This window comes from Chionomys nivalis, chromosome 15 (assembly GCF_950005125.1).
Source record: "Chionomys nivalis chromosome 15, mChiNiv1.1, whole genome shotgun sequence".
NCBI classification, from domain to species: Eukaryota; Metazoa; Chordata; class Mammalia; order Rodentia; family Cricetidae; genus Chionomys; species Chionomys nivalis.
The window spans coordinates 39,330,905-39,358,788 of record NC_080100.1 but is presented as its reverse complement, the minus strand read 5'-3'; the positions used below and the strand labels follow the sequence as shown (position 1 = coordinate 39,358,788).

Below are 27,884 nucleotides of genomic sequence, written 5' to 3'. Positions count from 1 at the left end.
GCTTATTCTTGCAGGAGACAAAAATTAACACAGAGATCCACAACTGGACAATGTTCAGAAAGTGAGAGTCTGTCCAAAATAGGATGTCTTCATTAAACCTCTCACCTCAACACTTAGGAATCTATGGAGAACAGGAGGCAGAAAGACTGGGAAAGCCAGAGCTGATGGATGACTCTATGCAAACAGTGTCTCCCAGATATCAGAACCTATGCACATATCAACTCCTATGTAGTATGAGAGTCTGGGGTAGCATAAATAAGAAATGCACAGCTTCAAGCCAGAACAGGTCCTAGCACTGAGGGGGGAAATGGACATGGGATCCCATCCCTAACAAAGATGCTATCTATAACTGACACCTTCTTGGCAAAGGAAAAATCTGCTATCTCTAATGAAGTACCACTGAGTATATCAACCATACTTCAGGGCAGGCCCAACACAAAACAAAACCAATAGCATTTTTATGAACTTTTAGCTTCATTTTTCGTTTTGGGGTTTTTGTTTTGTTTTTGTCTTACAGGTATTTTGCCTATTTGTTTGATTTTTTTTTTTTTTTTTTTTTTTGCTTTTTGAGGAGGTGTTTCGTGTGTGTGTGTGTGTATGTGTAAGAGAGCAAAAATACATAAAGATGGGTAGATAGGGAGGTGGGGAGGATATGGGATGAGTTGGAGGAAGGTAAAAAACATAAAATATATTGCATGAAAAATTTAATTAAAAAATGTCTGTTGTTGGGCTGGAGAGATATAGCTCATCAGCTAAGAGTACTGGCTGCTCTTGCAGAGGACCTGAGTCTCTCCCAGGATCCTAACAATAGCTCATAACTATCTGTAACTCCAGTTCAGGCCCTTTCAGGCCTTGTCACCAGGCACACACATGGGGCACAGAAATATATGCGGGCAAAACATTCAAACAAATAAAAGTAAATAACTTCCTCTCAAAAAAATGCTCACTGTTGAATTCCTATCTGTCATTCACAAATGTTTTGGGACAGCTGATACAATAAAGCCTGACAGTGACCAGGAAATCGAACCAGGAAAAGCAATAGGATGAATCAGAGTCAGAGTTACAAGTACAGATACGTATGATCTTATAGCATTACTATATCTAAACCTACTTCTTTGATCAAATGAAACAGAATAACAAAACACTTCAAATTAAATGATGAGCTTTTACACATACACTCTCTCTCTCTCCAACTTCCACTGACAAAAGCAGTACATCTCAAAACTTTACTGAACATTCCTCTAATCTGGATTTCTTATTAAATGCAGAATCTGTATAAGTTATTAAACAGGGCCCTCACTGTTAGAAATAGAAAACATCCCTATGGTCAGGGAGGCCCAAGACTTCCAACACAACACAGGCAAACTGCCACTCCCCAGAATGAGAATGTAAGGCCGTAATGCTAAATAAAATAAAATGCCACATGCGTCACTCACAAGATATAGAGAAATCAAGCTAGAACTGGATTGGAAGCTCCCTCTCTGCTGGCAAGTTGTCATAGTGTTAGAAAGAGCTATGCTGGCTGCAGGGGAAGAATTGTCATCAACAGTCTTACACAGTTATATGAGCCCTGTGCTCAACAATACTAACAACTGAGGCAAGATGAGGCCACCGGTACAATAGTGGTAAGTCTGTTACTGGGTTAACCAACTGCAGTCTGATTGAATTTGATGCCCACTGACAGGAGGGTCTTCACATCTGGTACTGTAAACCCAGTCAAACACCCATGGCTGGACAGGTTAGAGGCCCTAGAAGCGAAGCTACTTCTGTTTTCCAAAATGGACATGATGTACTTATCAAAACTGCCTTCTAAATAACTGTTGTTATTATTATTACAGATCTGTGCTGCTATCTGCTTTGGTCACAGAAGCTTTCTGCAATGGTCAGCAGTGACTACAATGGTCAAAGTACTGAGACTAAATTATTGTTGAATGCCCATGCAAGTGTAAACAAATCTTCACCAAAGTTCCTATAAACAATCCTAATTAATATCATAACAAAGAGATAGAGACATAGACAGAAACAAGAGAGAGACAGACATGAAGATAGAAAGGGGCTAGTTAGAACAGGAAGTGTATTAATGGAAGGGGCACAGCAGGGTAATGGGGTGGATATGATCAAAAAATATTATAACATGTACAAAAATGCCAGAATGACACCTATTATCATATATAACATAAACTAATAAAAAACAAGTTTTAAAAACACCTTGGTGCCGGGCGGTGGTGGCGCACGCCTTTAATCCCAGCACTTGGGAGGCAGAGGCAGGCGGATCTCTGTGAGTTCGAGACCAGCCTGGTCTACAAGAGCTAGTTCCAGGACAGGCTCCAAAACCACAGAGAAACCCTGTCTCGAAAAACCAAAAAAAAAAAGAGAAGAAAAACACCTTGGTATGTAGCTTCTATTTCAGTAACTTTTTGTAGGGACATAGCCCCACCCATTGGGGGCGTGTTCGCCTCGGGCTAATGTTTACGGATAAATCTGCCGGGCGTGAGCCCAGCAGCCCTTCTTTTTCTTTTGCTCCGCTTTTCCGGTACACCGCGGGAACCTGTGGTCCTGTAAGTTTATTTCCTTATTAAAGCTGTATATATCTATATAATCTGTCTACATTCATTTGCGCCACCACAACTTTTCAATTGAGCTGGAAGTGTATACTTTACAAAATTCCCAAATTTTGAGGAGCAGAGATGTAAAACACTAATTGAACTTATGCTCAACAAAACTTATAATTGTAGGCTTAGTGGTGCTCAGTCTCATAATTAGAAAAGCAAAGCCGGGCGTTGGTGGCACACGCCTTTAATCCCAGCACTCGGGAGGCAGAGGCAGGCGAATCTCTGTGAGTTCGAGACCAGCCTGGTCTACAAGAGCTAGTTCCAGGACAGGCACCAAAACCACAGAGAAACCCTGTCTTGAAAAACCAAAAAAAAAAAAGAAAGAAAGAAAATCAAACAAAAGACACTCTAGAAGCACACCTGCAAAAGATGCGATTAGCCATTCTGTAAAACACCCCGGGATTAGCTGACGATACCCATCATACGCACACAGTCCAAGAAAGAACCAAGGCTAGGGGACAGCAGTGCAGGGGGCGACTGTTTGCACAGCATGCATAAGTCCCTGGGTTCTACCACTAACACCACAAAAAAGAAAATCAAAGACAAAAACGAAGATACAGAAATAGCTTAGTAGTAAGACATGTGCAAGGCTCTGGGTTCAGCCTCAACACTGCAAAAAAAAAAAAAGATTAAAAAAACCTTAAAGTTACCAACGGTAATGCTACATTAAGCCTGATGTGGTAGCACACACCAGCAGTGGGGGAGTGAAAGGTAGGCAGATCTCCATGAGCTTAAGGCCAACCTGGTCAACATGGAGCTCCACACCAACCAAAGCTACAAAGTGAGAGCCTGTCTCAAAATTAATAATGATAATAATAACAAATTAGAAGGAAGATTAAATATACACACATGCAAAACAAACATCAAGAACCAACTAATCAGGACTGGAGAAATGGCTTGGTAGTCAAATGGCTTGCTACTGTCAAAGAGGACGGACCCAAGTTCTGTTCCCAGCATGTATGTGTCAGGTGGCTCACAACTGCCTGTAATTCCACTACAAGATGGACAACTTCATCCATCCAACACAACTTCTGCCTATGCCAGCACCAGCACACACATGACATACACATACATGCATGGACAAGAACATAAATTCAGAGTAAAAATAAAACCAAACATTGTCTTTCCCTAAATATGGATAATTTCATTCTGGAGAAACATTTTCAGTATATTTTAAGTTCAAATGCTGCAAGCATTTTTTTTTGGCCTTCTAGTTTGGTTCTGAATGCAAATACACTCATAACATCACAAAATCTAAATACTTGTTTAATTACCAAGCAATTTTTGCACACTTCTTTAAAACCTCCAATCATATTGCTACATCCAAATATCTCTGAGAATCCTCTTTTCGCTTTGAGAAGTGTAATCAGGACAGAGTACACCCTTCTGCCTTACAGCTATAACACACATCCACAAACCACTGCTATAATTAAACTGTTTGCACCAGTCTCTGTGCTAGATACCGTCAGAAAACAGAAAAAAAGGAAAACCTACAATCTTATCGCAATCAACATAGAGAAATTTTCTAATTTCACAAAATTTGTTCTCAGTGTGGAACAACGATGTAGGGAAAGCTATGGAGCCTTGAGTAGTCCATTTAATGAAGTCATTCTGCCCTCAACCAAAGCAGAGAAATTTGAAACAATGTAGAAAAGGAAGAGAGAAATCCCTATCCATGAGAGGTGAAAAAACATGGTTGCAAACTGTTCTTCCTTGCTTCCTTCTAAAGAATAAGCAAATCTTAAAGGCGCTAACGCATACAACGGATGTTGTATGCGTTTGTTTAATGTGTGATGAGGAGGTATGCCGATTACAACCTTGGCACCAGGTGCCAAATGACCAGGTTTTGCGATTGACGCAAATCACTTTGCTGTACGATTCTCTCGTTCGCCACGTACTAAGGATTAAGGGGAAATGCCAAATGCTATGGCCCTCGACATAATTTTTGCTGAATCACAAATATTCCCAAATGTAAAGCTGCAGGAGTCGCCGAGTCTGAGCACCGGCGGCCATACCTCAGAAAGAATCTCCACTCCGAAAAACGTCCAAGTCTTTTTTCCCTTAAAAGAGAAGGACTAATGTTTAAAGCTTTCACAGCACTGCTTCCACAGCAAGGTCGCCTGTACAGCTAACAGCATACACTGGTTTTGGTGGCAGAAGCACGTCTTCCTGCACTGTGCAACCCCAAGCCTCCAAGGACAAATACAATCCCCCGCCCCAGCCGGCGACAGGGGACACAATGGGTACCCTCAGTCTTGCTCAGCCTGTCACTCAGACCCTGCCACCGCGCACCGTGGACCCAGCGATGTCAGGCTTCCCGCAGCCCGGGAGCCTGTGCTCCTCCCCGGGCTATTCCAGGGCCGCGAGGGCCCGCGGCGTCCAGCTCAGGTGGACCCACGTTCCGCCCCGGCTCGCGGGGTCCCGCTAGCCAGTCCACTCGTCCCATCCAACCGCGCGGCTCGCGGTCCGGCCTCACCGTGTGCCTCGGTCCGGAACAGCCCAGCCCGCCCCTTTCTTCCACTCGTCCACACGAAGCGGCGTTGGTTGCTTCCGCGCCCCCCACGCTGCTAGTCCGCACGCCGCCGCCTACTGATGCCGAAAACGGCTTCTAGGAACGCGCCATGTTCCCTGTCGCCACTCCAGACGACGCGGGCGCGCTAAAATGACGTCACAGAATCGCGGCGCGCAGGGGCGAGGCCGAGGATGAAGGCGATAGGCTAGCGGAGGGGAGGGGAGGGAGGAGCCGTGTTCGAACCCAGAGGCGCGCGGTAGCCAACACAGTCCTGTGCGCTTGCGTAGTACACGGAGCCGTGCGCAGGCGTGGGTACCCGTTACTATGGAAACCGTAAGTCCCGGGAAAATCGGTTGTTTCCTGGGCTGGTTGAAGTATAAGTCAAAACCATTTCATCTTCGCTCTTCTAGATTATCAACTACTTGTTTCATGGGTCTGTCACAGTACAGGAGCGTTATCGAAAGAATCTCATTCATGAACCCTGCCACCATAGAAATTTGTTCAAGTTTGGACGGACTTTGTTTTGCGGTTTTGTTTTTTTGTTTGTGTGGGTTTTGAGGTTTTGTTTGTTTGTTTGTTTTATTTTGTCTTGTTTTAGTGTTGTGTTGTTTTGTGGGGGGAGGGGGGAATTGAGAGGGTCTCACGAACCAAGGCTGGGAGTACAGCCTTTTTTGTAGCTGACCATCAAATCGTGACTCCTCCACATCCCAGATGTTCAGACTACGTGCATGTCTCTCAAGATCTACATTTTTTATTTCCTGAACTTGAGTTTTCTACTCCACAGCAATACCGCGGGTGAAAAGATTTCAAAGGACCAGTGCTATCTAGCCCTGCAAGCTAGTTTACGCTTTTTTTGTTTTTAAAAAGAGAACTTGTGAGGAATATTAACTGTATTCATAAAGTCCGATAGAATTGGTTGTTAGCTTAGGATGTGCACAATACAGTCTCAAGATCTTTAGGTTGAATGACCCATTTTAATCCCCAAGACAATCCTGTGAGGGAGATCCATTATTATGTCCATTTTACAAAAGAAGAAACTGGAACACAGATAAGTCAACATGCTAAAGTTCAATAGCTAGTAAATACAAGCATTGAAGTTTGTACTAAAAACAACAGTAAGCTCTTCTTTATAAGAATGTCTCCCATACAAAGACTTTTTAAAATCAATACAAAAATAAAAATTCCCCCAATACAAATACATGATGTTGTCATTGAAGGTTTGGTTGACACAGGTGCAGATGGAGCAATAATTTCATCATAATCTTGGCATTTAAATTGGCCTCTTCAGAACGTAATGTTCAGTTTTTAGGGATCAGAACGTTATCTCAGGTAAAGTAGAGGGCAAGATGAATTTAATGTATAGGACCAGAATGACAGAGAGGAATATTAAAACCATATGTGACTACCATAGCAATGAATATGTAGGGATGTGATTTGTTACAGCAATGGAATACTCAATAATATTCCCCCAATCTTAGAAATAAACCATAAATTAACATATTTCTAGGGAAAAGGTTTTTATTTTTATTATTTGCGCTAGAATAAACTTTAAAAATCAGTGCAACAATTCCAGAACCTGGGAGACAGACTCAGGAGGACTGGCACACTTTTGAGAGCAGGCTTCATGGTGTGCTCCAGGTGAGCCAGAACTACAAAATGCAACTGTGACTCCAAAAGCAAACAAACCACCCATGAAACTTCAAAAAGAATGAAATAAAAAAGTTATACATATCTAAAGAGGCTGGAATAGGCTGAGAAAGCTCAGTGGTAGAGTGCTCGCCTGTTATGCACATGACAAAAATGACTAATTCTGTGAAGCAATTTTCATTTTCCATATTCTACTAGAATTATCTAAGATACTCAAGCTGATCAGATTAAGAGCCGTCTCCAGGAGCAGGCCCTGCTCAATAGAGTCAACTCTGCTAACAGAGGGGTAGGTGAGCCAGCCCCAAACCTGTGACCATGGGAGGGCTGTCCTCATTTCTCATATGACAGACCAACCTTATGTCTGCTCAACCCAGACACAGGCATATGACTTGGCCTGCCCCAACATGCCGCTCTATGTCCTGCTGGAGCACCTGAAGGGACCTGACCTGCAGACCTGAAGCTGCAGGATTTCCACAGCACAAGGTCACATCAGCATACCCAGGAAGAATCCTGTTGAGGACACAGCATCAATAGTGTAGTAGAAGCCTCAAACCAGACCAATGACACTTTGCAACAAAAACATGGAAGCAAAGATTGTGGACAGAAGGGTTTACAGTGTGACTTACTGTGTCACACTACAGCTTCCATGACGAGATTTCTACATTTTCCTCTTTTTCCTCTTAAATATTTTTTTTATTTGGCGGGAGTACAGGGGCAGAGGGTGAATGCGAAGTGACTGGGAAATGAATGGGATCAAGATAAATGATGTAAGCTGGGCAGTGGCGGAGCACGCCTTTCATCGCAGCACTTGGGAGGCAGAGGCAGGCAGATCTCTGTGAGATCGAGGCCAGCCTGATCTAGAGTATGTTCTAGGACAGGCTCCAAAGCTACACAGAGAAACCCTGCCTTGGAAAAGAAAAAAAAAAATTACATGTTGAATAGAGGCCGTTTGTTCATTCCCAGCAGCTCCGACCCAAAATAATCACTCAGAAACTATATTATTTGCAATACTGCTTGGCCAATAGCTTAAGTGTATTGCTAGCTAGCTCTTATATCCTAAACTAACACATCTCCATTAGTCTGTGCGTCACCATGAGGTCATGGCCTATGAGCAAAGTTTTCTTGAGCTCCAGCAGAAGAATCAGTCTCAGTGGCAGCTACATGGCTTCTCCTGATTCTGCTTAGTCTCTCTATATCTCTTTCAGCCTGACTTTACTCTGTTAAGCCATTGGCTGAAAGCAGCTTCGTTATTAACCAATGGCAATAAGACATAATCACAGCATACTTGTACAGATTGGTACACCAATGTGTGCCATCTAAGTACACATAAAAACTGAGAGAGCTTGGAAAGAAATTTTAGACACACACACACACAAGTTTAGCTGCATTTTTTGGGATGGGCTCTGTTTGCTGGCAGTGAACAGGGGCACTTGAGGTCCTTTAAGAGAGGTCTTCCTTGTGGTTTCAAAATGACCGCTAACTGGTCGGTGCTGCACCACATGACTACCTCTCGGCCTATTACTTTTTTAATAACTTAAAAAGTGTGTGAGAGGGGCTGGAGAGATGGCTCAGTGGTTAAGAGCACTGCCTGCTCTTCGAAAGGTCCTGAGTTCAATTCCCAGCAACCACATGGTGGCTCACAACCATCTGTAATGAGGTCTGGTGCCCTCTTCTGGCCTGCAGGCATGCAGACAGAACAATGTATACATAATAAATAAATAAATATTTTTTTAAAAAAGTGTGTGAGAGTCCATCTGCATCCATGCCAACGGCACATGTGTGGAGGTCAGAGGTCACCCCTTCCATTTCCATGAGGCAGGTTTCTACCATAGTGCAGGGTACTCTGGAATAACTGGCCTTCAAGCTCCCAAGCTATCTCTACCTATAGGAGTACTACACAACAAATCCAGCTTTGGGGGGGGGGGGGGGATGTGGGTTCCAAGGATATAACTCAAGTTCATTGGGCTTCAATCACTAGCAATCTCGAAGAGGATGAAGACCTAACAAAACACCAAAAGAAAAAGTTATTTTAGATCTATTTATATCACAATTCTACGTGTATGAGTGTTTTCCCTTCATGTTTGTGTTCCGTGCTTATCTGGTACCCAGAGGTCAAAGCAGCTATTAGATCTCCTGGGACTGGAGTTACAAACAGTTGTGAGCTGTTGTGTGAGTGCTGGGAATCGAACCTGGGCCTTCTGCAGGAACAACATATACTCTTAAACACTGAGTCGTCTTAAACCCTTTTTATCTGTGAAAAAGCTAAATCTGCCATGCAGTACACTGAGCAGCCTGGAAATATCTCTGTTTATGGTAGCGGGAATCCTTCCTCCTTCCAGTCCCGTGTCCCCCCCCCCCCCCCCCCCCCCCCCGCCTGCCCAGGCAGGGAGTGCTGAACCATGGCCATGGTCTCAGCTACTTTCCTCCTAAACCAGAGTGGGCATATAATCACCCAGGCCCACAAACCCAGTTCAAGTGCTCTGTAGACAGACCTCCGGAAAGAGTTGGAGCTGTTTGTGCTGGTGAGCCAGGAAGTCACCACCACACATTTTTTGCTGCTAATGATGAATCTCTAGGAAGACCTCTCTTTAAAAAGCCATAGCGCCCCTGCTCGCTGCCACAAAACAGAGCCCATCCAAAAAAAAAGAAAAAAATTGCTGGCTACCAAGTCTCTAACCCTCAAACAATTTTTTTTTTTTTTTGGTTTTTCGAGACAGGGTTTCCCTGTGGTTTTGGAGCCTGTCCTGGAACTAGCTCTTGTAGACCAGGCTGATCTCGAACTCACAGAGATCCGCCTGCCTCTGCCTCCCGAGTGCTGGGATTAAAGGCGTGCGCCACCAACGCCCGGCTCCTCAAACAAAATTTGTATACCTTCCAGGCAGGCAAAAATTAAAAAAAAAAAAAAAATTGTTTTGAAGAACTAGTGAGAGGAGTTGCACCCTTCTTTTTAGGGGCAGTAAACTGTGGGAATCACTAAGATTCCCACGTAATATTTATGTTATGTACTTCCCTGGCTATTCCATGTCTGTATCTTCCTCCAAATTTTTGGTTAGTGTGGTGGTTTGAAAGAAAATGGCCCCTAAAAGGAATGGCACTATTAGGTGGTGTGGCCTGTTGGAGGAGGTGTGGCCTTGTTGGAGGAAGTGTGTCACTGTGGAGGCGGGCTTTGGGGGCCTCATCTATATATTCAAGCCAGGCCCAGTGAGACAGATCACTTCCTGTTGCCAGCATATGACACTCAATTCCTTTTCCAGCACCATGTCTACCTGCATGCCACCATGTACATCATGATGATAATGGACTAAACCTCAGAAATTGTAAGCCACCCCAATTAAGTGTTTTTCTTTATAAGAGTTGCCATGGTCATGGTGTCCCTTTACAGCAATAGAGTCCCTAAGACAGTTAGCTTTATGGGTATGGTTTTTCTCTGCATTTTCTTATTTCTCGGTGTTGTAGCTGGACTTTTTCATCTGACTTTCTTTGGACCACCAGTCCCCAAATTATGACTTATTATTAATTATGAAAGCTTGGTCTTTATCTTAGGCTTGTTCTCAACTAGCTTTTATACCTTAAATTAATGTTTTTATTAATCTATGTTCTGCCATGTGGTTGTTTATCTCTCCTCCATTCTGTATGTCCAACTCTTTCCATAACTTTCTGGCATCTCTTGCCATGCCAGATTCTAAACCTTAGTTCCTCTCTCACTGCTAATTCTCTCCTGCCTAGTTGTGGGCCATTCAGCTCTTTATTTACCTAATCAGTTGCCTTAGACAGGTGAGTCAAAATATAGACACGTCGCCGGGCGGTGGTGGCGCACGCCTTTAATCCTAGCACTTGGGAGGCAGAGGCAGGCGGATCTCTGTGAGTTCGAGACCAGCCTGGTCTACAAGAGCTAGTTCCAGGACAGGCTCCAAAACCACAGAGAAACCCTGTCTCGAATAAACAAACAAACAAACAAAAATATATATATATATATATATATATATAGACACGTCTTCACTCAGTGTACAAAAAAAATCCACTACAACAGGTTGGAAAGGTTAATAAAGTAATACTGTACTCTTATAGTGCCTGCAATGTAAATTGTAGCGCTGTTGTTATACCTGTCATGCTTTCAACCTTCCCACCCCTTTCAATGTTTGTTGTATGTGTGGTGACGGTGTGGGGGACAGGACCTTGTATGTGTGGTGACAGGGTGTTGGGAGCAGGACCCTTGTATGTGTGGTGACGGGGTGCGGGGGAACAGGGGTATGGCCCTTATATGTGTGGTGACAGGGTATGGGGGATAGGGGTACGGATCTTGTATGTGTGGTGACGGGGTGCGGGGGACAGGGTCATGGCCCTTGTACATGTGGAAATGAGAGGCTGAGTTCCAGGAGCAGGTTCTTTCCATCCTCAGTGCTCCAGCTAGTGGTTTTACTTGCTCAACTGTCCCTTGGGTACTTCATTATTTTTCGCAGTTTTATGTGAAGCCGTGTTAATTAAATTTTTATTGCAGCTTTCTTATAAGCTCTACATTTTAATATCTAAGTCAATCTCAGAAGGGGGGGACACCTTCAAGAATTTCTCACCACCTGGGTGATGGTGACACATGCCTTTCATTCTAGCATTCAGGAGGCAGAGGCAGGCAGATCTCTATGAATGAGTTCCAGGATAGCCAAGGCTACACAGAGAAACCCTGTCTCAGCAAAAAAAAAAGAAAAAACCAAAAAAAGGACTTCTCTCCAGAACAAATAATTTTTTTTCCTCCCAATATCCAAATCAAATGTCTCCTGAAACCAAAAATTAACCTCCCCAAAAGGGTCCCACACAGATAAAAAGCAATAAAAAAAATCATATTCTAAATGGGCAATAAATTTCACCTTTTTCTTTGCTTTCTTTTGATCTTCAAAAACTTGACCATCATAGTAGCTTATGAAAATATAAACTACAAGCTGGGCAGTGGTGGCTCACGCCTTTAATCCTAGCACTCGGGATGCAGGGGTAGATGGATCTCTGTGAGTTCAAGGCCAACCTGTACTACAAGAGGTAGTTCCAAGACAAGCTCTAAAGCTACAGAGAAACCCTGTCTCCCCACCCCCCAAAAAAAAATAAGAAAGAAAAAAAAAAGGAAAAGAAAGGAAAATGTAAGCTGCATTCCATTGGTTCTTTAAACATTAGAGATAATTTTAAAAGAAAATACTTGGACAGACTCACGATCAGTGTCCTGACTCATTTGATGACATATGTGGCACACAGAGGTCAAGAAAGTGACGCGCAGCACTTGTCATCAGGGGATGCTCATCTTCAAGACTTAATGTTATTTCAAACAGCATAAATACAACTCCAGGTATGAAAGGGTATCAAAGTCTACGAGACAACACAGATGTCTCAGTTGTTCTTCATGGAGACGAGCATTGCCAGACTGGCACAGTTCCCCATGTTTGAAGTATTTCCCGCCATATTTCAGCACTTCATTGAAATGTCGACAATCAGTCAGAAATTCTCACGCACGGATGTAGAGATTAGGACAGCTATCAAATCATTAATCACATAATTGAACTCTCTTCCTTCTTCAGTATATTTACTCAGTAATGGAATACATTATTCTGAGAACCTGATAACAGTCTCCTTTAAGATGACTTCAGATGACCCCACATGTTTTTCCCATCCATTTCTTACATCTGTCAATCACCAGCCCATCAGTCTCCACCCATATATGCCCCCATCCCCACCTCCCCAAATCAGTATATCTTTGCCAGTATATGCTAAGTCACCTTTTGACAAATCAACATCCCCACTAAGAGTGAGATATTTCCAAACTTCAGGTGCAGAATTTCAACATTTTGGTAAGTCAAAACTTCACCATACACCACTTCATCCACGTCTTCCTCAACTGGACACTTATCCGCAGTTGGCCAGTATCTGTTGATGACCTCACCTTGAGTCACGGGTGGTAAATTCTTCATCTGTCAAATACAGTCCTGCTTCATGTCTTTTATTTTTTTTCTTCTATTTTGTTTAAAAAAAAGCTGTCAGCTTCTTGTTTGTCTTGTTCGTCACTGTCCTAGCTCTGAAGCTTCAGCAACACCAATACATGTGGGTAATTCTCAAATTGGCAAGTCTGCCGTGTGGTGTGTGTGTGTGTGTGTGTGTGTGTGTGTGTGTAAACTGCTAAATAGCTGTGGTCCTGTCAGGTGTGCAGTGACCCTGCAATCTCCTGTTCTTGGAAAATCTTTTCCCGTTCTTGTTCCTGTTCCTGAAAAAGGAAAGGTCTTTTTCAGAATTGTCTCATCATTAGCTTTGGCATCGAGTATGAAGTTCAGAATGTGCGGTGCTGTTGCCACAGTGTGGTTGTTTGAATAGGAACGGGTCCCATAGACTCATATGTTTGAATGCTTGTCCCATAGGGAGTACTATGAGGAGGTACCACCTTGAAGTGTGTCACTGTGGTCTCATAAACTCAAGTTACACTCAGTGTGGCACACAGTCTCTTCTTGCTGCCTGCTGAACAAGATGGAAAACTCTCAGTTCCTTCTGAGCATCATGTCTACCTGCACACAGCCGTGCTTCTCGACGTGATGGTCATGGGCTAAACCTCTTTAAGCCAGCCCCAGTTAAATATTTTCCTTGTAAGAGTTGCCTTGGTCATGGTGTCTCTTCACAGCAATAGAAAACAGAAACCAAGACACATAGTCAGAAGGCTTGTGCCATGCCCCAGAGAGGCAGCCTGGCAGTCTTGGGTGTCAACAGGTGTATCAGACTGCACCCCTCCCCTTAAAATAATGAACTATTTTAATAAGCAGGGATAATGTCATGTCCGTCCTTTCCCTCCTACCATACTGTAGACGCTCTGGTATTGTGCATATTAACAGTGACTAAAATGAAGTGACAAGGGCTTTAAGTTGACTGTAGTGACTCCATTTTTGTACCTCAGATGAATTTTGTTTTGCAGAATATGTTGCTAGTAACTGTAAGGGTGGAGCTTAAGAAAAACAACTCCTTATTTTTACTAATCGCATATTCTGGCTTTTGTAACTATCTACTTAGCTTACAACTGTGGGATGGGAACCTTGAGGACTTTACAGTCAGGATATGGACCACAAGAAAGGCTCAGGGCTGCACTTTGGTACTGAATACTCAGTTGTCGTCAGCAGTCTGGAATGAAGACTTGCAACCGGCTCAGAGACAGTGTCCCCGTGGTCTTCTTTGGTGAGAGCCCCCTAGCAGTAAAACTTAGAAGAATCTATTACAATAGCTATAAATTTTTCTAGAATTCGAATTACAGCAAAGGAAGGGCTAAAACTAAGGCTTGGGAACAGTTTCTTTCCTTTTTTTGGCTTTTATTTTTCTCCGAGACAGGGTTTCTTTGTGTAACAGCCCTGTCACCTTATCCATCAAGCCTAGGCTTCTCACCCCACAACCTCCTGGGAAACAGGAGACACGTGGGAGAACGGTGGGGCGGGGAAAGGGGGGTAAAGGAGGGGGAGAAACGGCGCGCGGGGGAGGGGGGGGACGGCGCGAGGTGGGAGGGGCAGAGGTCGCAGGGACTGGCCAACCCGGACCCAGCCAATCCGAACTGCGTGGCTCAACAGCGCGGTGGCTTCTGGGAACCCTGGCTTCTGGGGAAGGCGTTGCTGCAGCCGAGACTCCAATTCCCGGCGGCCATCGGGCTCAAACCGGGTCCTCTTGTGGCGACTCAGCAGAGACTACAATTCCCAGAGATCACTGGGCTCCAGCCTGCCCCTGATAGGGAGGGTCCCTGATCTCAGTGGGCGGGGAAGTGGACCTCTCCGGCGCCTTGGTCGTGTCGGTGCTGACGGCGACTAACACGCGGTGTGCTGGGCTGTTTTCGCTTGCCCTGAGACTCCCGAGAAGATGCCGAAGGCTAAGTCCGCGGCGAGTGGCCGCCGGCGCGAGCGGCTGGAGCAGAAGCGGGAGCTGAGGCGGGCCGGAGGTGCGGCGTGGAGGAAGCTGGGGGCGGATCGCGCCTGTCGGTGCGGGCTGACCCGCGGCGGGGGAGGCTCACTGTGGCCTGCGCTCCAGGCCGCTCCGAGGAGGGTGCGAGCTCAGCGCCAGCCCTTCCCCGCGCCTAGTCTTCCCTGCTAGCAGGAGGGATGGATGGACTTAAAGCTGCACCCCAACCCCAGCCGTAAAGCGGGACGCTTGTGGCATCATTGGTGCAGAAATGCCCCTGCTGCGTCTCTGGGACGGCCTGGGATCGATTCTTCAAAAGTTGGAAAATTAAGGCTGCTTCGTGTTTTATTCCAGGACTCATGTTCAACACAGGGATTGGACAGCACATTTTGAAAAATCCTCTAATTGTCAACAGCATTATCGATAAGGTGGGTGTAGACGAGGAAACGCATCCCGTGTGCGTGTCATCTTTTCCGGAGTACTTACCTGGTATAACATTGTGTCGTGTGCCCTCATCCCAGCACTTGGGGAAACTGAGACAGGGTGATGTTTTGTTCAAAGCCAGCCTGTGCTATACAGGGAGACTCTAAGAAAATAAAATGAGATAGGATGCCTGACAAAAAATAGGTGCTGTGTTTATGTGTTGAATGAGTTGAGTGGCCCAAGATTCATTCACATGCCGTCTGTTGCATGCTTCGTTCTGAGTTCGTTTCTGCTGCCGACCTTCAAGTCCTTCAGCTTTCTGTGAATTATCTACCTCGTAGGTGGACTTTTCTTTGTTCTTGTCATTAATTTCAAGATGATTTCATCACTTTTTGGAGGTCTTTTGCTTGTTTTTGAGACTGGATCTCATGAAACTCAGACTGACTTAAAATACGGTATGTAGACAGAGCCTGCCTTGAACTTCCAAACGTCTGTAATTCTGATCACGTTCTAAGCACCATATCACTTACTCTTTATTCTAGAGTTTAAAGGTGTCGATCTCACACAGTTTTTGCCTCTGAAAAATATCTGGAATGGTACTGCATATAAATTATTTGGAGGATTATTCTGTATCTGTTACTATGTTGTGGTTATGAATGGTTGAGTGCCAGGAGGTAGATACAGAGGGTACAAATTCTGTGCTTAAAGGGTGACATCCTGGAGCTGTAGAAAGACTTTAGTAATCCAGTCTTACAGAATATGCTAGTTGCATGTATATGCACACACAGTTTGTGAGGTTGCTATATTCTTACTACACAGTGGTTAAGAATTGAGAGATCTTGCAGCCACATGCTGACCCTAGGCAAGCTCATCATGCTCTTTCCCATTTGAACTTGTTGATAGGAGCAGACTTAGTTACAGGTTGCTGTAGGTCTCCAGTGTAGAAAGCAGGAAGCCATGCATAGAACTGCTTGTTTTTACTTTTTTTTTCTGACTCCAGAAGTTGAATATATTCCCGTACGTTAGGAAATGGAGATTTATACCTAATGCCTTTGAGGTACTATTATTGTTAACAAGAAAAATGAAGCTAGAGTAAAACCTCTTTAACTGTGTGTTATAAGCTATGTGTTCAGGTGGGCCAGAAGCATAAGGACTTGTGCTTGCTTTTAGGCTGCGTTAAGACCTACTGATGTGGTGCTAGAAGTTGGGCCTGGGACTGGAAACATGACCGTCAAGCTGTTAGAAAAGGCCAAAAAGGTAAAAAAAAAAAAAAGGGGGGGGGGTGTCATGAGTTACTACCAAATTAGTTCAGCTGGTTTAAAAATATAAATGTTTTAATTGTTATTGTTTCAATAGTAATTATTGAGCTCTTCCAAATTTTAACTGAAAATAAAATGTATTTATCAAGAACACAAAATCTACCCTGGTGTATTGACGGAGGATAGGTACGAATTGATAGGAATGGTTACTCCTGTTAAAGGAGTAACAATAAAATAGGAATCCTGAGCTAACCCAAAACTAAATTGCAAAGTACAGGTGAACTGTCGTGAAGCCTGAAACAAAACAATGAAGTTGAAAGTTATTAGGAACAAGCTCAACAACAGAAGACCTGTATAGGGTACCTACAGGGTACAAGAGATAAAGGATGGATCTGGGAGTCAAACAGAAGAACACAGTGTCTGCCCTGTCATGGAATTCAGTGAAACCTCTGCTGAAATATAATTATTTATTATAATAAAATAATTTCAGCCCCATCCACTTTGATTCACTTGCGACCTTATGCCTTCTATTCTGGATATCAGATGATGAGAGCTTCTGGGAGCAGGTCTCGTGCTGTCTGAAAACACTGGTTACACAAAGTGTATGCTTTTCATCATCTTCAGTTAAAAGCATGGGGACAGAGCAAGCAGGATGGTGTTTGAAGTGATAAAAGACAGCAGAGTGGGTGTTGATATTAAGATGTAGCTCATAGAAGTTATTATTTGGGTGGTAAAAGATTTATACTCAACAATGAAGTTTTTTTCTTATTGTTAATGTAGGTAGTTGCCTGTGAACTTGATCCAAGGCTAGTAGCTGAACTTCACAAAAGAGTTCAGGGCACGTGAGTATATATAATAATTAAAGTATATTTCAATCCTATGAAACAACATTCTCTTAAAATTTCTTTCCTTATTATCAGGCCTCTGGCCAGCAAACTCCAGGTCCTGGTGGGAGATGTATTGAAATCGGATTTGCCGTTCTTTGATGCTTGTGTGGCAAACTTGCCGTATCAGGTATTACTCAGACTATCAGAAGCACCCTGTTTCTGCGGTACACCATTCCTCAAAGCTAACTCCTCCCCCTTTTTCAGATCTCCTCTCCGTTTGTCTTCAAGCTGCTGCTCCATCGACCATTCTTCAGGTTTGTGAAAACAACGATTAGTGCTAAATTTCAGACTGATATTTTAAGTCAGGAACACAGCCAAAAATTAATACAACTGAAAAAAACACTAGAGAATATTTTTGTAGAACCCCAATATCTGTCTCTGGGTTTTTATTATTTGTGCTACGATACTGTTTCAGAAACATGTGCGTATGTGCACACACACATAACACACAAGAATACTGACTTCTAGGGAGGTCTTTTAGTTTTTTTTTTGTCTTTTACTTGGCCTTCGGCATCTTTTCGGGAGTCTCGGCAAGCGAAAAGAGCCCAGCACACTGTGTAACTGTGTGTGCATGCTGTTTCCTCTACTTTGTAATACTCTTAATAAACATTGATAAAAATTTTCCTTACATTATGTCTAGGTACTTGTAGTAACTTCTTAACTAGTTAAAATAATGTTTTAACATTGGTTAACATTGTTTAAAACCGCCGGGCGGTGGTGGCGCACGCCTTTAATCCCAGCACTCGGGAGGCAGAGGCAGGCGGATCTCTGTGAGTTCGAGACCAGCCTGGTCTACAAGAGCTAGTTCCAGGACAGGCTCCACAACCACAGAGAAACCCTGTCTCGAAAAACCAAAAAAAAAAATTGTTTAAAACCAGTGGCTTTGAAACTGAGTCACATACCTCCTCAAGTGTTTAAAAAATGAACTCATAAATTGTGGGAGCCATAACCATCCTTTTAAAAAAATTGTGCCTGCCTGCCTGTGTGCTTCCAGAGGTCACAGGACAGCTTACAGGACCTCAGGGATCAAAGTCAGGCCCTCAGGCTTGGAAACATGCCTCACCCTACTCCCGCCCCCATTCCCTTTTAAATGACAAGGAATAGATTACATCAGAACACAACTACATATACTGTCAGAAAAGTTTTGTTTGGGATATGTAGACATATATGGATATACTTTGGAGGCCAAGGTAGGAGGATTGTGAGTTCAAGACCTGTTTGGGCAACTTTGTGAGACCTGGTCTCAAAATAAAAAGCAGACGAAAGGGCTGGAGGTATATATTGCTCAGTTGTAGAGAATTTCCCTTTGTGCGTGAGGCCTTTGCTTCAGTTCTAAGTATACCACGTGAAAATCTCAAATAGTTTTGAAGATGTCTTCTCTTCACTAACCTTGAAACATTTCCCCATTGCTTACTGAAGAAGTTCACATTTATTATTATTTATTTATTTATTTATTTATTTTTACTGATTTTTCAAGACAGGGTTTCTCTGTGTAACAGTCCTAGCTCTCCTGGAACTCACTTGTAGACCAGGCTGGCTTCCAACTCAGAGATCGCCTGCCTCTGCTTCCTGAGTGCTAAAGGCGTGCACCAACACAGCCTGGCATATTTTAAATTGTTAAACCAAGGAAACACTGGACATTGTAACCTACCAGGCCAAACCTGAGATATAATTTCCAACTATACCACAAATACAGTTGTCCTGTGGAGTCAACTTTACTATTTTTGTTTGCTTTTCAGAAGGCATCATAGACTAATACTTAATACTGATACTAATACATAACAACAGATAAAAATGGTTGTTCATCTAATCCATGAGGAAAAGCCATCTTCCTTGTGGTTAGGAGTACAGCTGTCTGTAGCAATAACACTTAAGGCTGAAAGTGTTCTACCTTTTGATCATACTGTCATTAACCAAAGATCCTCCCAGAGCAATTCACTGTTGTTCAGTGGTTAAAAGCATAAGTTGTTCTTGCAGAGACAGGGGTTCCATTCCCAGCACCCACATGGCAGCTAACATCTGCTGTAACTCCTGTTCTAAGGATCCAGTGACCACTTCTGACCTCCATGGGCACCAATTCCACACACAGTGCAAATATATACACGCAGGCAAAACACTCAGAAACATAAAATTAAAAAAAATTAAAAAATATAGCTGTAATTGAAGATGGGCGGTTTTTTCTTGTTCCTTTCTGCTTCCTTTTCAGATGTGCTATACTTATGTTTCAAAGAGAATTTGCTCTTCGTTTGGTTGCAAAACCTGGGGATAAATTATACTGCAGACTCTCCATTAATACACAGCTTTTAGCACGTGTGGACCATCTAATGAAGGTATGTGAGGTTTTTGTTTGAGACAGGGTTTCTCTGTAGCTTTGGAGCTTGTCTGTGTACTAGCTTTTGTAGACCAGGCTGGCCTCGAACTCACAAGAAATCTGCCTGCCTCTGCCTTCCAAGTGTTGGAATTAAAGGTGTGCACCACCACTGCCTGGCTGGTTTGCTTTTTTTTTTATCATTAAATAATCTAGTTTAATTCATCCTGGAGCACTTGGCCTTGCCCTACAGGATTTTGTTCTCTAACTCTTACTAGCCATGTGCTGGATCCACAGTCCTAAACCAACAGAACATCGTTGGTTACCAATTTAAAGTTACCCTTACCAGGTATGGTGGCACACATTTTTAATCCCATTAGGCAGAGGGGTGAAGGACCATGCCAGCCAGACCTACATGGTGAGACCCTGTCTCAAAACAAAATGTCAATAAAGTTGCTTCTGAGAGGACTAAACATTTTCTGATTAACAGGTGGGGAAGAATAACTTCAGACCGCCCCCCAAGGTAGAGTCCAGCGTTGTAAGGATAGAACCTAAGAATCCACCACCACCTATCAATTTTCAGGTGAGGTCAAAATACTAGGTCATTAAAGGCAAAAAATCCATGTTGAAAAATGTCATTCTAAAGCAGCGGAACAATATTGACTCAACCTAAATATCCAGAGAAGATAGGAATTACGGTGTAGCCTTAGGATGGAATCGTTTGACGGAAAGTAGTTATGTATGCATACCAAACAAAAACATGGAAAATTTTTGCAGAATGAAAAATGATTAGAATACAAGAATACAGTTGCATTTCAAAACTTATGATTACAGGTGTCGGAAACACCGAATAAAACTTGGAAAACAATGTAAAATTAAAATAGTCATGTTTGAATAGTACTATGATAACACTTTCTTTTTGGTGGTTCTGAGGATAAAAACCCAAGGACTTATGTATGCATGCTGAAGCAAGTGTGCTACCACTGAACCACATCCTCAGCCCCTGTGGCAAACATTTTTCCAATTAAAATTACTGGTTTTGTGACCAGAAAAAAAATGATTTGGGATAAAATTCAACTAATTACATTAGAGAAAACTTGATGCACAAACTATATCCTGAATCGTGTCTGTGCTTTGAATGTGATATCTTGGTTTTTATGAGGTAGGGTCTCTTGTGGCTCAAGAGTAGGCTCAAGCTCTCTAGGTACTGTATGTATCACTTTAAACTCCTAATCACTGATAGGCCTGTGCCACTGTCTTTAGCTTGAATCTATTTTGAAAGTGATCCTATGCCATGTTATGTATGGGGACTTTTTTCCAGTTGAATTCAGTGATTCACACAAATGCAGAAGTATACATCTTTTTGCGTATGTGCCAGCTAGATCAAGATGTAGGCCATTTTCATTCCCTCTGGCTTTATATATTAAAAATGATCACAGCTAGCAGGCATAGATAAGCAGTATTTGAAGAAAATAATTCATCTTATATTTCAGGAATGGGATGGCCTAGTAAGGATCACTTTTGTTCGGAAAAACAAGACACTGTCTGCTGCATTCAAGTAAGTATTCTACTACTTTGTAATGGTGAGGGACCAGTTTTCCGGTCATAGCATTTGGTCCTTTACCCACAAAGAGCTGTTCTAAGTAGATTACTCATGTCAAACAGACTTCACCTTTTAAAATAAGTACTAGGTACTGAGAGACAGAAGGTAATAAAGAAAAATGGAATTGGGAGTCAAGTCAGGTTTCTCTTTGTAAAATGGAAAGACAATAATTTAACCACACATTTCCAAGTCTTTGCTTTTGGGTTTTCTCCTTCTCCTCCTTTTATTGTGGGTGGGGACTTGTTGGGGTGCACATGTGAAGGTCAGAGAACAACTCTGAGCAGTTGTTTCTTTCCCACTTTGATGTGTTCAGGGCACGGAACTCAGGTTATTAGGTTTACTACCTGACCCACCTTCTGGTCTTTCTGCTGTTTGACTAACTTGAAAGACTTAACAGAACCTGGGAATCCTAGGGTAAAGGAGGTAAGGTGTGATTTAGAGAGCGTGGACATTTTTTCCTGGCCACGCCAAAGACTGGGTCTATGATTTTAAGCATGCAAGCTGAGCGTTCTATCACTCTGACTCACTCAGACCCAGCTCCATTTTTGAGTTCCAGGCTGACCTTGAGCTTCCAATTCCCCCTACCTCAGTCTTTCTAATAGCTAGTACTATTATAGACCATCGCTACCAAACCCAAGCAAGTTGTTTTGGTTGGGGATGTTTTGTGGAGTATCTAAGATCTCATCTGTAGCTCAGCTTCGGAAAGTTAAAATGGTAGGTATATAACTAGAGCACTGGAATTTTGAGGCCAGCTTGGGAAGCATAATGCAAACTAGTCTTTTCTTTTTTAAAGCACTGTGTGAAATTTGATTGACTCTTAAAGAACAAGACTTAGAGATGTTTATTAGGACTCGTCTTTTTTTTTTTTTTTTTTTTTTTAATATATGTTAGCTTTGAGTTTAAATAGTTGGTACCCTTTTTAAATTCCCGAATTTCATCAGGTCATAAATTCCTTTATACAAGGTTTCTCTGTGTAACAGTCCTAGCTGTTCTGGAACTCACTTTGTAAACCTGGCTGGCCTCCAACTCAGAGATCCACCTGCCTCCCAAGTGCTGGGCTTAAAGGTGTGCACCATCCCACCTTTTACATTTTTAAAAATTACATGTGGTGTGTGTGTGGTGTCAGAAAACAACTCACACGACTGGTCCGCTTCTTCCTTCATGTAGGTTCTAGGGCTTGATTTCAGGTTGGGCAAGGCAGCAAGTGCCTTTACCACTGAGCCACCTTATAGGCCTGGAACATATATTTCATTTTGTCTAAATTTATGTATAATCTGATTTTGTGATTGTCACTTAATTTCCAGATCAAGTGCAGTACAACAGCTGTTGGAAAGAAACTACAGAATTCACTGTTCAGTACATAATACTGTGAGTTGAGTAAACGTTACCATTTCAGTGACTTTTCTTCACTTGAGACAGGGTCTATGTTGTCCTGGCTGTCCTGGAACTAGCTCTTGTAGACCAGGCTGGCCTCAAACTCAGAGATCCTCTTGCCTCTGACTCCCAAGTGCTGTGATTGAAGGCATGCACCACCTGGCTCTTTCACTGACGTTCACTTATAAAAATGTTCTTTTTGCCAATGTCTTACAGAGCACAGCCATGCTGCTTCCTACATCTGCTTGCCTTTCTGGATTATTCACAAAAGCATAACCCTTTTTACTTCTATCTGTCCTAAGCATGCTTTTCCTAACACTTTGTGTTTCTTTATTCTTTCTTTAAGAACCCCTGCCCCCTTGTGGCTGATCTCAATGCAGACGTATTTCAGGCAGCATAGCTCTTTTCCTTCCCTCCTCCATTCTTCTCTTCAGGGTAGCCGCCAAGATTTACAGCCTGCCTGCTCTATTTTTTTAATTCTCATAGATTCCTATATATTCTCGTATCTTCCTATATATTCCGTAGGACCCTTAAAGTCAATACACACTGTGTAACTAGTATATCTCTCGATGGTTTTAGAAATGCTCTTGCTATATAGCCTAGGCTAGGTTGGAGGTGAAGCACAGAGTAATCTTCCTGCCTCAGCAGTATGGACCACCATGCCTAGCTAACCTGGACTTTTAACAGGTTAATTTTGCTATGAATTCCACGAACCAGGCCTTCTTTAACGTTTGTATTTAACCCTACTAAGAGTTGGATTCAACTGTTTTACAGTTCTTCAAATACATAGATTAGTAATTTAGTAATTACTTAAATATGTATAATGTGCTAACCCAAACTGTGATTATCCTGTTTGACGCTCAGATAGTGTCCCAGGCTATAGCTGAGAATGTCTTTAAATCCCTGATGCACCTCTATTTCCCAAGTGCTGGGATTAAGGGCATATGTTAGTTACCACATCAGGTTAGTAATCATTAATTTAAAGTTACTAGTTTATGACATCTAGAAATTTTAAATAATAAGAAAAAAGAGTGCGTTGAGTAGCTAGTTTATGGTCATGTGCCTCATGCCTCTTAAAAGTCTGACTTGAATTTAACTATGGGAGTCCTCATATATACACATTGCATGTGTAAAGGCTAAGTTTGTTGGCTTTTCAGCATTTTTTAAGTTTGACAGAGAAGACATATTATGACTATTCATATTTTTTATGCCCAGATTCTCCTATCATTTCTCAGAAAAATTACCAGGTTGGGTGAGCTGTTTTTAAAAGATCAGTAATTGCTTTAAAGTTTTATTCACTTTATTTGTAAAGTCCGAAGCCTATTGTTTTAGCATTTTAAGATTGAAAAAGGGCAGTATGTGCATGATAACTCAAAGTATTTCAAGTATTGTGTCACAAAATCAGCCTGTAGAAATCCACGTCTTACCAAACTGTCAGGTGTTCCATCATTTACAAGTCTACATTAAAAGTGACTGTAATTACTGAACTTTAAAAAAAGAGTCATGGTATCTTAATTAAAGATATGTTGTTCATTTATTCTGAATCTTATATTGATAGGTAATACCAGAAGATTTCAGTATAGCAGATAAAATACAGCAAATCCTAACCAGCACAGGTTTTAGTGACAAACGGGCCCGTTCCATGGACATAGATGACTTTATCAGGTAATTACATTTGTTGTTGCTTACATTTCTTTGCTGTGGTATCTTAAGATTAGAGACTTAAAGGCTTTTAAGCGGCATAAGGTGCTCCTGGGAGAGTTATTGCATAGCATTTCAATAGTGTGGAACAGTATTTGGTGTAGAGCAGTGGTTCTCAACTTTCCTAATGCTATGACCCTTTAATACAGTTCCTCGTGTTGTGGTGACCCCCAACCATACAATTAGTTTCCATCTCTACTTCATAACTATAATCTTGCGACTGTTTAGAATCATAATGTAAATGTCTGTTTCCGATGGTCTTAAGCAACCCCTGCGAAAAGGTCATTTGACCCGCCTGAAGGGGTCGTGGCCCACAGGTTGAGAACCACTGGTGTGAAGGATGGCAGCTTGTTAGCTGCAGAATGAATGTGTTAAGATCAGTAGTAAAGAACAGTCTGTGCCATAGTTCATGTGTGCTGTGTATTTCTTTTCTCCTGCTCCAACCCCAAACTCATTCATGGTCTTACTACCTTATGCTTACCTCTTACAAGTAGCCTGTAAGGTAGAAAAATCATCATAACATATGTAACTGGATCTGATGATACATTATTTCTTTATTTTAGAATAGCTACTGTTCTAATCAGATGGTAACCATGAAATGCCAGTTAGAACCATATCTGATTATCCATTTAATAGCAGTTGGTACCTGGCCTGAGGCAAATTCTACACCTGTTAAGATATATGGGCAATTGGGACCAAAATTTGTATTGCTAAGGACTGCATTCAGAGGTCTGCACATGCTAGACAAGTGCAGGTTCTAGGATGTGCCCCCACTTCTAGCCAGTTTCCTTTCTTCAGTGCTCTTTAACTGCTGAGCCATCCTCCAGCCCCTAGCCAGTTTACTTTTAAAGCATTAGTGTTCTAGAGACCGAATTTTAAAAAATGAGAGTAGAGTGCTGTAAGACACGCTTGCTTTTTCAGTAGAATAGTCTAGAACTAAGACTTAAGGAAATACTGTTTTATTGTCTGGCTAGAAGGAATACTGAGTCTTCACTGGCTGTTATTCCTTCTATTTGAATGATATTAATAAGCACCTACACACAGCTTTTCTAGACATTTTAATCCATATGTACCTCTTCGTGTGGGCCATCCTGAAAAATAACCTCAAGTTCAAATACATTGTATTTTACACTTCATCCTTCCTCAGGGCACTGCTTTTTAACAAAAGTCAGAGAAGCACACATTATCCACAAAGAAAAGGGAAGTGAAAAAATGAGTAAAAGTTCAGAGAATAGGCAGAGATGATTCATCTCATTTTCTCAAATTCCAGGCGAAATAGAGTGAGTGCTGATGAGCCGAAGCCAGGGACAGCAATCACTTTAAGGTGATTCCAGTCAGAACTAATGTAACTGAAAGCAGCAGCTTACAACAAGACATGGCTTTAACTAAGAATACTTTGCCAATTTATTTGGAGAGTCAAGTTTCTTTAGTAACTCGTGATAGGAATAGGTGTGTAAGTATGTTGATGTGTTTTATGTATTAATGGATCAAAAGTTGGGCTTTTGGTAACACCATTTTCCATTTCTTTCCCTTCAGGTTGCTACATGGATTCAATGCAGAAGGCATCCACTTTTCCTAGCCATTTGAAAACAGGCTTTTTCCAAGACCAAGAAAAAAATGAAATTATAAATCCCTATTATTATTATCCATGGTCAAAGTGGTTAATTCTGCATATTCTTATTTTTGTTTTAAATATACTACAAAGAGCAGGGTTCAATAGACATAACCATTTTCAAGTTTAAAAGCCGCAGATACGCACAACCATACACTTAAACTTTCTAACAATTTATTGTATAAAGATGTTACTGTGTTATGGACTGTGAGGCCTACTTTAGGCCTGCAGCTCGGTCACCCAGTCACAAATCCTCCTCATTCACATGTACAGTACGTTACTTAACACGACTTTCCTTTAAACACCCTCTTCATCCTAGACAGTTTTCATGTATTAATGCCATCTTTGTTAGATGACCTGTTGCAACACAGACAACAGTACAATTCTGGATAAGCCAGAGGCTGCTGCAGTCACATAGTGCAGGCATGTCCTGTATGACTCTACCTGTGAAATGCAGACGCGTAGAAAGAAGCTAACTATAAAGTCATGTTAAGTCTGTTTTCTTGGGGGAGACAAGATCTATAGATTTCAGATTTAGAAAAATCCCAGAGTTTATAAGTGAAATGGGTTTTATTAAATTGGTTGATTTTCTTTCTTTCATGAGAGGATCTTTTTCTTTTTTTTAACATCAACTTTAACCTCAGAATCTTGCCTCAGCCTTCTAAATGCTGGGATTACAGTTGTGTACCACTGTATGTGGTTTCAGTTTTCAGCTTTTTAAAAGAAAAGCCGTTTACCCACAACTACAAGCTCCTGGTTATTCCTTAATTCTGGATAATTAAAATTCTAGTACCTGGTGTTTCTTTTTATGCTATTTAAAATTTGTCAGATTGAAGATTTTATGCTGCTTATATATTTTAATAAATTAGCTGTTTTATTTATATAAGGAAACTATCTTCATTGGATATCTGGCTCTCTTTGTGCCCAAAACTTAAAATGAATGCTTCTACACTTAAGAATATAAATTGTTTGCCTACCTAGATATTTTTTTCCCCCAAAATCTGGCTTAAGAGTCATATAGTAAATGCTATAATGATATGAATAACTTAGCTATGAATAGGTAAAATGTGTAGCAGCCTTTAAATTCAGAAAGGTCTAAAGAATATTTAAAACAAAACAAAAAGACTTTGCTGCAAAAGCTACTTTTGCCACACGAATAGTAACTATTCTTAAGGGTTAATTTTCTTTAATGTGACAGAACTATTTTGTTGAGTTCACCATCTCTACCTCGAGGGAAACAATCCCACCTAACTAGGCTTTTTTAGCTTGTTTCCCTCGACTCTCAACTGCTGCGCTTTAGTCCCCTTTACTGGTTGGTCTCAGTTTTCCCTCTGTAAAATTGAATCGTATTTTACCTCCAAAGATATTTGCTAGTACTAATTTTCAAGTACACTGACTACGGATTAAGATGAAGCTAGCATAAGGCAGCATCTATACATATAAAAAGACCCTCCAAAGATAGTACCTATCCAGTGCCAGTAACATTAAACCTAAAAATAGATCTATAAAAGACCTTCCGAAGATAGTTCCTGTCCAGTGCCAATAACATAACATTAAAGCTTTGTGCTTAATGAGCAAGTTCGTGTCTTTATTGCCCATTACCTATGAGGTGTTCTCAAAATTTACCCTTTTATTGGAGATAAGGTCTTTCTACAAAGGTCTGGCTATCCTGGAACTCACTAAGTGGAACAGGCTGGCCTTGAACTCATACCCACCTGCCTCTGAGTACTGGGATTAAAGGTGTGTGGCCTCTGCAAGGTCAACAGAAACAAGTTAGTTCTTCATTCTTCCTCTTTGAAACAGACACAAAGAATACATCTTACAACTGCAAAAAACCTGAGTTCCTTCCAAAACAAAGGTGAATATATTGAAGTACATTATTTCTAAATTTGTTTTTATAGATTTCATTTATTAATAATGATATTGTGAAAAAAATCTACATTTGATTTAGATTTCATGTTTACAGAGCTTTACCCCATGGTGTTAGGATTCCTCACAGCTACCCTCTCACTTATGATCAGTGAAGTAAAGGATCTGGCTTGCTGACTCT

General features: G+C 41.8%; 2 protein-coding genes and 1 pseudogene across 4 annotated transcripts in view; 1 reads left to right on the top strand and 2 right to left on the bottom strand.

Moving 5' to 3' along the window:
• The window catches only part of Ipo11 (importin 11), a 148,201-nt gene extending 142,965 nt beyond the window's left edge, over nucleotides 1–5,236 (bottom strand). For 2 of the 3 annotated variants that reach the window (XM_057789847.1, XM_057789850.1), the window contains exon 1: nucleotides 5,089–5,236. The gene's annotated coding sequence lies outside the window, so the exon portion shown is untranslated. Of the gene's footprint in view, nucleotides 1–4,627; nucleotides 4,673–5,088 lie in introns of those variants that run through there. The other variant, XM_057789848.1, reaches the window with a different exon arrangement.
• Nucleotides 4,921–14,419, bottom strand: LOC130887145 (spermine synthase-like; annotated as a pseudogene).
• A 102-nt stretch (nucleotides 14,420–14,521) lies between these two features.
• Nucleotides 14,522–27,520, top strand: Dimt1 (DIM1 rRNA methyltransferase and ribosome maturation factor). Its single transcript, XM_057789751.1, has 12 exons — nucleotides 14,522–14,707; nucleotides 15,022–15,095; nucleotides 16,261–16,347; nucleotides 17,130–17,191; nucleotides 17,270–17,363; nucleotides 17,441–17,490; nucleotides 19,443–19,566; nucleotides 20,035–20,127; nucleotides 21,038–21,102; nucleotides 22,452–22,515; nucleotides 24,080–24,186; nucleotides 25,759–27,520. The coding sequence occupies exons 1-12, from the start codon at nucleotides 14,629–14,631 to the stop codon at nucleotides 25,799–25,801; spliced, it is 942 nt and encodes a 313-aa protein (XP_057645734.1). The 5' UTR covers nucleotides 14,522–14,628; the 3' UTR covers nucleotides 25,802–27,520.
• The last annotated feature ends 364 nt before the right edge of the window (nucleotides 27,521–27,884 follow it).

What these genes read in the sequence shown, in the direction of transcription:
- Dimt1 (XM_057789751.1), top strand. Translation starts at nt 14,629, where the DNA reads ATGCCGAAGGCTAAGTCCGCGGCGAGTGGCCGCCGGCGCGAGCGGCTG. An exon ending in CACAAAAGAGTTCAGGGCAC is followed by an intron (nt 17,192 to 17,269) that starts GTGAGTATATAT and finishes CCTTATTATCAG; the next exon opens with GCCTCTGGCCAGCAAACTCC. An exon ending in ACTGTTCAGTACATAATACT is followed by an intron (nt 22,516 to 24,079) that starts GTGAGTTGAGTA and finishes TTATATTGATAG; the next exon opens with GTAATACCAGAAGATTTCAG.